Here is an 11,409-nt window from a genome sequence, read left to right as displayed (position 1 = left end):
TTAAATAATGTTTATTTGGTGTTAACACATTTGCATTGCGTGACTTGTCAGAAGCTACCTTGAGTGTTCATTCTTCTTGTTTTCTGAAATGATTGTGCATTTCAGCACCGCCGGTGTTCTCATGAAACACCAACAAGTATGCTATTGTCTAAGTCAGTGTTTACCTTGTTAATTCCACTACATAGGCCAAGAAGCAACATACCATGGTGATGATTATTAGCCATGATAGTTAAGTTGAGTATTTTATCTTTCCATGTTTATGCAGGTAAAGTATTAAATAAATACAAAAATACTCTCATAGCCATTAGAATAAATGAATATTTTATGTTAAAAGAATTGCTTTACAAATGTAATTGATATAAAGAAGTAGAAATGTCAAGTTTATTTTGCCATGTTTTGACAAAGAAATGTGGAACGGGAACAGATAAATAATACCAGTTCAAAAAACTGGGAGAATTCTCTCCCGTTAGTCATGATTAACAGGTTCGCAGTTTGTTTTGACCCATCTTTTAAAAAATGGAGATGGGTTACACTATCATTTCAGTATTGTACAGGCCTCACTGAAACCAGTGGAGAATTATCGTAACATCTCTCATGTAGCTGATCTTTCATTTTATTTCACACTTCCCCAGTCTTTGTGTGTGGAATATGATTCCGTCAGTGACTTTATCTGTGACATACTCTGGCTTTCGAAAGTTGCACTAAAGCTTGTAATATGGCTTCTTGTATTCAAAGCACAAATAGAGTGCTCATTCCCCACCAGCCTTTTTAGTTATCCAAGCCCACTGAAACCAGTTCTGACAACTTCACCTAACACTTTTCATTACTTGGAATCAACTGAGATACCCATCCTTCCGAAGATAGACACAAAAAACTGGAGTAACCCGGCAGTACAGGCAGCATCTCTGGAGAGAAGGAACGGGTGACGTTTCGGGTTGAGATCCTTCCCATCATTTGGAGATATTTTTAACATAAGAATGTTAACACTGGATGAAACTCTTATTTCTTCTCAATGTTAATCCAGTACAACAGAAGAGTTGCTGTAACTAGCTAAATTAACTTGTATTTTTGTTATTTGTAACCTGTTAGAATCCATGAAGATGATCAAACCTTGCTTTGGTGTGGTAGTTACACAGTAAGTATACTGCTTTTGTTGATTTATAGAGGCAACACGTTCTTAGAAGGTCTCCAGGATTCATCCCCTATGATGGCTTAACTGTCCCATTGTCCACATTTTCAGTTTTATTGAGATTCAGTCAGTAATGGTTGAAGCTGCAAGCAGTTTTAAATATCATCACCCTACTTCCTAGTAAAGTGATTACCAGTAGGTTTGATGGCCTGATGAGAGTACATGGAGTCAAACAGCAAAGGTGGACAGTGATTCACGAAGGACCTTCTCCTTCACTCCTGCAGTAGTCATCCTCCCACTGAGAAATAGTGCATAGCGTAGAAAGCCCAAGAGGGGGAATAAATAACTATTTTATTTGATCACAATACCACAGGCTTTGCTACGAGAGAGCAGGGAAAGGGTCCCTCTGTCTGTCATATTTTTATGTCTGAAGTTATTACTGTACGCAAGTTTACTGCAAGAAAATCCTCTATCAACTTTTCATTGAAAGTGTCCACCCAGCTACACTCTCTTTGGTGGTGGTATCTAGCACAAGAACAAGATACCTGGTTGTTTTATTGAAAACCTAGACAGAGTATGTACTCATCCAGATCCAGTAAAGATGACCTTAAGAAATTTTCACAAACTGAACAATTTAGAAAAGAAACCAAAGAAATGTATTTACACAAATGAAAAAGTGAAAGTACAAGCTATAAGTTAATGTTTCATTTTACAGATAAATCTCAACACTTTTATCCTTAAAACTGTTGCTTGACTTTTTTTTTTTACTATACATTGTATTTATTTCATCTGTTCAGGCTCAGAATTTGCGCTTCCCCATGCTGGGTCTCAGCATGATTGTGCTCTCTGCCCAGACTCCTGGGTTTGATATCATTTGAAGCCAGGTGTGTTGTTCCTCCCCTTGGGAATCATTCCAATCGGCTGCAATCCCATAGCTATGACCTGTTGAGCAACAAATAATTGGCAGCATAAATATTTAGGATCTTTGCCAGTAATCTCTCCAACAAAACATGCCAGCAGACCAGAGGGTGGTGAACATGTGATATTCATTGCCACAGACACCTGTGAATGGATATTTTTAAGACGGAGATTGACAGATACTTGATTAGTTGATGTAAGGGTATATGTAGAGAAGGCAAGAGAATGGGGTTGAGAGGGAAAAATAGAGTAGATTTGATGTGCTGAATGGTCTAATTCTATTCCTATAACTTATGAACATATGGTTGATAAAGCAGGTTTAAAATAGCCATTTTTCCATTTCCTTAGCTGTATTTAAACAATTTATTTTAGATTTTGGAGATGCAGAGCAGAATCAGATCTTTCAGCCAATTCCCGGGATGGCGGGACTGTCATATGTTGATAGAATGGAGCGGCTGGGCTGGTATACTCTCGAATTTAGAAGGATGAGAGGCTATCTTATTGAAACATATAATATTATTAAGGGTTTGGACATGCTAGGGGGCAGGAACCATGTTCCCGATGTTGGGGGAGTCCACAACCAGGGGCCACAGTTTAAGAATAAGGGGTAAGCCATTTAGAACGGAGATGAGGAACAACATTTTTACACAGAGGGTTGTGAATTTGTGGAATTCTCTGCCTCAGAAGTCAGTGGAGCCCAATTCTCTGGATGCTTTCAAGAGAGTTAGATAGAGCTTTAAGATAGCGGAGTCAGGGGATATGGGGAGAAGGCAGGAACGGGGTACTGATTGTGGTGGATCATCAGCCATGATCACAATGAATGGCGGTGCTGGCTCAAAGGGCCTACTCCTGCGTCTATTGTCCATAACTAGTGATCACCCATACGCTAGCACTATCCTACACACTAGCGACAATAATTTTACCAAAGCCAATTAATCTACAAACCTATACAGCACCCAGAGAAAACCCACACGGTCACGGGGAGAACATCCAAACTCTGTATAGAAGGCACCCGTAGTCAGAATCGAAACGGGGTCTCTGGCACTGTAAGGCGGCAACTCTACTGCTGCACCACAGTGTCGTGCTTGAACAGATCATTATAAATCTATGGATTTTTGTTTAAGGCGTGGGAGTTTGCATCAACTTGTCTTTTGGAATTCAATCTAAATTCTCTCGCAATGCTGGCTAAACAAGTTATTTAATTGATTGGATTGAAAGTAATCATCATAACCAGAACTTTTTGTTTTGAAGATTAGTTATTACCAGGAATTTATTACTATATGCAGTTTAGTTCTCAATTTCCTGCTGTTCTCTCCCTTTTGCCTCATCAACTAGTTGATGGAAGAGACTTCAACTAAAGTTGAGTTGCCATTGTTTGCATCCTTGTATCCCTTCGTTACTACTTCTTCCCATCCAACAATGGGCCATAAGGGGCTCCACCCTTCCTTGGGCCTGTTGCCAGCCCTCCTTTGTTCTGGCCCTTTCTTACCTCCAGTTCCCTCCCCTCTATTTTCAGTCAGAAGAAGGGTCCTGACCTGAAACACCTCCCACTGATTTTCTCCAGAAATTCTGCCTAACCTATTGAGTTGCTCCAGCACTTTGTGTCTATCTTCAGTATTAACCTGCATCTGCAATTCCTTTCTACATGGTGAGTTGCCCACAGCCTGACTGTATATCTGGTCCATAAAACATGCTGGTGCATGATCAACCCAGGCTGCACCCCACCCCTGCATATCTATTGTGCTTTGTGAAAGTGATTATTATCCCAGCACCAACCAAACAGTGACTCAGAGCACAGATCCCGAGGCCTTGCCAGGGAACGCACTGATGCTTTCCATTTTCAAAGATATTTTTTAAACTGTTTTGGTATCATACAGCGTGGAAACGGGCCCTTTGGCCCACACCGACCAACACGTCCCACCTGCCTGAGTTTGGCCAAATCCCTCTAAACTCGTCCTTTCCATGTATCTTAAATGTTGCAATAGTACCTGCCTCAACTACCTAGTCCGGCAGCTCGTTCCTACCACCCTTTGTGTGAATACGTTACCCCTCAGGATCCTGTACTTGTGTTCAACTTAACAATGAGATATTTGTCAATTTACAGATGGGCTGCTTTTATTGAAGTATTTAATTCACGGTATCATACACCTGGAACAGGTTCATGCCCAGAAATGGATCCATGTGCAAATCAATTTCATAGCTCCACCAAAGCTCATGCATTCCTTTCAAATCTAAACCATTGTTTGGTTGTCTCAACTGTCTGATTCCTGGAACAAATGTAAAAGCTTTTGCTGTTTTGCAATATCATTTTCAGAGATCTCGGTGTGTTATGAAGCTAATCTATTACATTATTTTTGAAGAGATGGGATATATTTTTCCAAGCCACTATTTATAGCTGTATATACAGAGTAAATTAATTGATTTAGGTTTAAAAAAATGCTACTACATCAGTATGCTTCAGCTGTAGAAAAAAAAACTGTAGATGCTAGTTAATATACAAAAGGACACAAAGTGCTGCAGTAACTCAGCATCTCTGGAGAACATGGATAGAAGACGTTTTGGGTCGAGACCCTACTTAAAACCCCCTGATCAGAACATCCCTATTTGGTAACAAACAAAACCAGACTGACTAATGGCCCTATCCTGCAATGCTAGTTCATTCAAGAGCTCTCCCGAGTTTTAAAAAAAATCAAACTCGAGGACGTCTCTTAGCGGCTCGTAACGCTAACAGCAGGTACTCGGAAAGACTCGCTAACAGCAGGTAACCTCGGGAAGACTCGTGAAGATTTTTCAACATGTTGAAAAATGCCCACGAGAGCCCCGAGTACCAACGAGTGGCCATTACCGTAAATCTCCGAGTTCAAATCAGGGCTAATTCAGTAGAACTCTTTAAATGAACTCGCACAGTGGGACAGGGCTTTTAGGTTTATTATCCGTCAACCAGCAAACTGGTCATTGAGGAAAATTAGTAGTCAGAGTTGGAGATCATTAATCAAAGGAAAGTAATTACCATTGCCATGGCCCAGTCGAATGCCACCTAAGAAAACGTTGCTGGAGAGCGACTCTTTGTCCCACACGGTTAGCTCAATAGAGACATTTTGTAGATCACTGAGGTGCAAGCCGGTATAAGTGAAGGTGTGGTTCCACTCCGGATTTAGACTCTTCTTAACAATATGCGTTTTGTGCTTGGAAGCCTTGTTGTCATCAGGAAGTAAGTATCTGATTAGAAAATAAAGGAAGCAATACATTCATATTTTAGTCCAACAAAAGAGAAAATCTCTAAACATTCATTATCTATTAGGATCCGTCTCCTGCAGATTGGTCAGTGTCTTTTAAAAAAAAAAAATGTAGATAAAGGTGACACGAAAAATAGTTTATGATCAATTGATGCTGGTAATTTATTCCCTAAACAAAATAAACAAGTTAGTAAATTTCCTGGCTTTGGTGTGTTGTCAATCCCAGGATCACACCAACATAATGTTATGATGACTAAATCAAGCCATTGCATAGAGGACCTTGTGTATCCTTGCTTATGAAACATAACGTTTTGGCGTAGTAAATTATCAAGACAACAAATAGACTTGGCCTATTTGCAATGAGTTGGAGTATAAAAGTGTAGCATGTTAACAAAACCAAGCTTTACAATTTTGAACTGCTTGTTTTAAGGAAGAACATATTTGAATTTGAGTTCAAAGAGATTTAAAAGATTGATGGTGAAACAAGGAACTGCAGATACTAATTTAGAAAAGACACAAAGTGTCGGAGGTAACTAAGTGGGTCAGGCAGCATCCCTAGAGGACATGAAGAGGTAATGTTTAAGGTCAGGAACCTTCTTTAGACTGATTAAGAGGAGGAGGTAGATAACTAGAAGACAGGTGAACATAGGCAAGTTGGGTTTTTGATGGAATTTTATGAGAAAATGTTGAGAGTACTATTTTCTGAGAACTATTTTTCGTGGCAGGTAATCTTATCAAAAAAAATAAGATTCTGAGGGGACTGAAATGTTGAGCGATAGCAGAGAACTGAGGGTATAATATCAAGTGGCCATCACTCATTTAAAATGAAGATGGAATAATATCTGCTCTAAGGGCCACGAATCTGGGATTCTCTATCTCAACTGTGGGTGCTGCATTACTAATTATATTCAATACCAAAGAAGTCAGATCTTTGATCTATAAGTGAGTCAAAGAACAGGCAGACCTGTTCTTTGGGCTGAGACTGGTCAGCTATTGAATCATGGAACAGTTGGGCAGTGAAATGACCTAATTGTCCACAGTACCATTTTATGACACATCTACCTGAGACGGCACAGTGGCACAGCGGGTAGAGCTGCTTTCTTACAGTGCCAGAGACCAGGGTTCGATCCTGACTACAGGTGCTGTCTGTGCGCAGCTTGTACGTTATTCCCATAAGCACGCGGGTTTTCTCTGGGTACTCCGGTTTCGTACCTCATTGCAAAGACGTACAAGTTTATAGGTTTATTGGCTTCTGTAAAATTGTAAATTGTCTTTATTGTGTAGGATAGTGTTAGTGTACGGGGATCGCTGGTCAGTACGTACTCGGTGGGCCGAAGGGCCTGTTTCAGCGCTGTATCGCTAAAATAAACTTGTTTTAAAGGCCAGTTCATTGGCTATATTTAAGAGGGAGTTAGATAGAAACATAGAAATATAGAAAATAGGTGCAGGAGTAGGCCATTCAGCCCTTCGAGCCTGCACCGCCATTCAATATGATCTTGGCTGATCATCCAACTGCCTGTACCTGTACCTGCCTTCTCTCCATACCCCCTGATCCCTTTAGCCACAAGGGCCACATCTAACTCCCTCTTAAATATAGACAATGAACTGGCCTCAACTACCTTCTGTGGCAGAAAATTCCAGAGATTCACCACTCTCTGTGTGAAAAATGTTTTCCTCATCTCGGTCCTAAAATATTTCCCCCTTATCCTTAAACTGTGACCCCTTGTTCTGGACTTCCCCAACATCGGGAACAATCTTCCTGCATCTAGCCTGTCCAACCCCTTAAGAATTTTGTAAGTTTCTATAAGATCCCCCCTCAATCTTCTAAATTCTAGCGAGTACAAACCGAGTCTATCCAGTCTTTCTTCATATGAAAGTCCTGACATCCCAGGAATCACCCTTGTGGCCCTTGTGGTTAAAGGGATCAGGGGGTATGGAGAGAAAGCAGGTACAGGATACTGAGTTGGATGATCAGCCAAGATCATTTTGAATGGTGGTGCAGGCTCGAAGGGCCGAATGGCCTACTCCTGCACCTACTTTCTATGTTTCTATGTTTACCTCTTCTGCTTTATTTTAGAGTTGCATTTTATTTTCTGCAAAACATTTATGAATTTTAAAATTAGTTCTTGAATTTACATTAATAATTTATGGACACTTTTTACTGTATTGTCTTTAGATGAGGTACAGATCTTCCAATTTGTTCTTAAAAAAGCAATTGGCAATTAAAAATAAAACTTGCCCTTTAACGAAGGTATCTGAAGTCCCTCCAGTTCTTACTGCAGTTAAATTTCTGGCTTCCTTAATGAGCACCTCCACTACTCCGCCATTTAACGTTTGGGTAGAACCTTTCTTTCCTTTAATGAAACTTCTTCTCGCTGCATGGAGAAAGCAAAATTAAAATTATTATTATTATTATTATTATTATTGCACTCTTCATTTTGAACTTAATCCAATGTTAACTGGCCTATTTTATGTAGTGTATATATATCTATAAAAGCAAAGGATTATTGCAGGCCATGTGGTACGTTGTTGAGGACATTAAGATGCATTACATTCTGGTTGCCACTGAATACTGACCAGATGCCTATATTCCAAATATAGGCATCACCTAAGGTAATCACCAGACTGATTCCTGGGATGTCAGGACTTTCATATGAAGAAAGACTGGATAGACTCGGCTTGTACTCGCTAGAATTTAGAAGATTGAGGGGGGGCCTTATAGAAACGTACAAAATTCTTAAGGGGTTGGACAGGCTAGATGCAGGAAGATTGTTCCCGATGTTGGGGAAGTCCAGAACAAGGGGTCACAGTTTAAGGATAAAGGGGACATCTTTAGGGACCAAGATGAGAACAACATTTTTCACACAGAGAGTGGTGAATCTCTGGAACTCTCTGCCACAGAAGGTAGTTGAAGCCAGTTCATTGGCTATATTTAAGAGGGAGTTAGATGTGGCCCTTGTGGCTAAAGGGATCACGGGGTATGGAGAGAAGGCAGGTACGGGATACTGAGTTGGATGATCAGCCTACAGGATACTGAGTTGGATGATCAGCCATGATCATATTGAATGGTGGTGCATGCTCGAATGGCCGAATGGCCTACTCCTGCACCTATTTTCTTTCTATGTAAGTAAACATTTGTGACTAAATAAAATATGCAACAATATCTCTATATTGGAATATAAAAGTCAGAAAGGCACAAGTGGCCAGACACTAATTTACAGGAGCCATCTTGAAAGTCAAGTTTGTGTTCTGCTAAGCCAGGCGTAGTGTCTGTGTAGTGTGGACGTTAAGGAAATAATTTCATCTTGTGCATATAATTTAACTTTTCCTGTAAGATTGTCATAATCTTGTTTTTTTTTTTTTGCACTGTTAGTCAAGTAATAATAAGTGGTAGAAACAAGGAACTACAAGTGCTTGTTTACCAAAAAAAAGACAGTGCTGGAGTAACTCTGTGGGTCAGTACCCTTTGAGGAGAGCAGCTGGAATCACAGAGGGGAAGCAGTGAGAGAGGATCTCAAAACCCCCATCAGAAAGAGGAGGAGAACCTCTTCAAAGTAGGTCTACCTTGAGGAGATTTTGCAGTGGATCAGAGGCAGATGAATTACTGGCACAAATATGAATGCATGGGGACGAACTAAAGGGCCTGTCCCACTCGGCGACTTTTTTGGCGACTGCCGGCATCATTGACTGGCGTATCAGGTCACTGAAAAAGTCGTGGCTGATAATGTATTGACGCACGGTGTTTCCGCTAGTGTCACAACATTTTTTTTGTCACAGCTAGATTTTGAAATGTTCAAAATCTTTTGCCGACCCTGATATGATGTCGGCAGTCGCCGAAAAAATCGCCAAGTGGGACAAGCCCTTAACAATCATTACATGAGTGGTTGCAAGGTGACAAATTAAGCATTCTAGAATAGTTAACTTTGAGAAAAGGAAAAGGAGAACGGACAGCTTTAATAATAAAAGATGGCACCAAAGAGAAAGGAACATAAGTGGAAAGATGAAGTGGAACTAATTTGGGCAAATTAAGAAATAGCAGGGGTGGGGGGGGATTTGTTGGCAGTTATCTTTATGCTCCAATAATATATATCAGGAAGTTACAACTGCATATTACAAGGGTAATACAATCCTTATGAGGACTTTATATAAAAATTGGGCAAAGCAAATTAGCAGTATTAATGGGGAGAATGATTGTGAGGTGATATAATTTTAGATACAAAAGTATGAAACCAAAGACAAAACTAAATCAAACTATGAAGGTTTTTAGCTCAAGTTTGCTGTGGTAGATGAGAAAACTACATTTCAAAGGCATGATGGCCTACAGATAAAGATTTGATGCATAGTCAACAACAAATGTATACCCTTTTAAGGCATAGAAACCCAACCGAAAGTGGTCCAGTCATGACTAAAGAGAGAAGATAAGTTTGCATTAGCTCAAAAGAAAAGACGTACAATGTTGGCAAACAAGCCGGAAGTTTGGCAACATTTCTGAACAGGGAAGGAAAAACAAGTAATTTTACAGAAATGAATGAAAACAACTTTGATCGGTTCATTATATATATATATATATATATATATATATATATTATATACCAAATATATACAATATATATTATATACCAAAGTTAATAGATTATATAAAAATATATTAACCAAAGTTAATAGACTTTCAGATAGAGAGGAACATTTGTCGTGTGGAATAAATAAAAGGCAGTGTCATCAAGTCATAGAGAGTAATACAGCGTGGAAACAGGCCCTTTGGCCCATCTTGTCCACACTGGCCAACATATGCCAGCTATACTAGTCCCACCTACATGCGTTTGGCCCATATCCCCCCAAACCTGTCCTATCCATGTACCTATCTAATTGTTTCTTAAACATTGCAATAGTCTCTACCTCAACTACCTCCCCTGGCAGCTTGTTCCATACACCCACCACCCTTTGTGTGAAAATGTTACCCTCAGATTCCTATTAAATCTTATCCCCTTCACCTTAAACCTATATCTTCTGGTCCTTGATTCCCCTACTATGAGAGAGTGGATCCTATGGTTGCCACCTTCCAAATTTTCATGGACGATTTTGTCCCATCAGAATGTAATTTAGCCAATGTTAGCTAAACAAACACTATCTGAAGTGTTAATTTCAACTCTTCCATCTGAATAGACAGAAGGGAATGAAGAAGGGTCCCGACCCAAAACATCACCTATCCATTCATTCTCCATAGATGCTGCCTGACCCACTGAGTTACTCTGGCATTTTTGTGTCTAACTTTGGTATAAAGCAGCATCTGCAGTTTCTTTATATTATTCATCTCTTCTATGATAGACATGCAACTGGTTCCTTAGAAATTTGCTCTTGAGGAAACTTGTGAAGCCACCAATTGTAAATTGAAGAATGGAGGGGGAGAGAAAATGGAGTACAACAGACCAGCCAACCTCACTTCAGTGAAATGCTAGAAACTTTTTTAAAGGCGAGGGAGCAGGCACTTTAAAAATAATAATAGATTTGGGCATGGTTGAGGTGAATTCAAGAAAGGACAAACATATTTGACTACTCGATTAGATTTATTTTGTTTGAAATTGTCACAAACAGAATCATTGAGGGGAAGCTAGTGGATAGCATGTATTAACCTTCATATGCCTTCGATAAGATGCCACCCAAGAAGAATGAAGAGAGTGAATTGGATTAGAAATAATATACTGGCATGGATTGAAGATTGGTAAAACAGAAACCGTAAGAATAAATGGGTGATTTTTGTGTTGGTAGGTTATGTCTATTGCATGGAATAATACTGGGGCCCAGCTGTTATCTCTGTCAATGGCTGGTATATATTAAACTTGATCCTCCTTCGATGTTTTCTCATGAAATGAAACGAGGTGGAGAGGAGGCTTCTGTGCAACATAATCTGGCTTTGTTAATGGCCGATGATGGGGCATCAGGTAAAGTCATCTTCCTTGGGAGTGAAAAATAGGAAAGCAGTAATTTTTTAAATGGTGTAAGATTAAATGGCGTATTCGGATGGCCCTTGGTGTTTTTTATGTGAATTACCTAAAGTTAACATTAATTATTCTGGAGCTGCTTAATTTTCAACGGTTGTTGGCCTTTATTGTAAAAGTGTTTAGGCTT

General features: G+C 39.7%; 1 protein-coding gene across 5 annotated transcripts in view; it reads right to left on the bottom strand.

Moving 5' to 3' along the window:
• Window positions 1–304: 304 nt before the first annotated feature.
• Window positions 305–11,409, bottom strand: part of sytl5 (synaptotagmin-like 5) — a 150,822-nt gene continuing 139,717 nt past the window's right edge. For all 5 annotated transcript variants that reach the window (XM_055644588.1, XM_055644587.1, XM_055644590.1 and 2 more), the window contains 3 exons: window positions 7,523–7,658; window positions 5,058–5,266; window positions 305–2,071 (listed from right to left, as the gene is read on the bottom strand). In XM_055644588.1, the coding sequence (XP_055500563.1) occupies window positions 1,929–2,071; window positions 5,058–5,266; window positions 7,523–7,658 (488 nt within the window). In that variant the 3' untranslated portion in view covers window positions 305–1,928. The remainder of the gene's footprint in view (window positions 2,072–5,057; window positions 5,267–7,522; window positions 7,659–11,409) is intronic.

This window comes from Leucoraja erinacea, chromosome 13, assembly GCF_028641065.1.
Source record: "Leucoraja erinacea ecotype New England chromosome 13, Leri_hhj_1, whole genome shotgun sequence".
NCBI lineage: Eukaryota > Metazoa > Chordata > Chondrichthyes > Rajiformes > Rajidae > Leucoraja > Leucoraja erinaceus.
The sequence above is the reverse complement of the archived record's forward strand: the minus strand, read 5'-3'. Positions and strand labels throughout refer to the sequence as shown.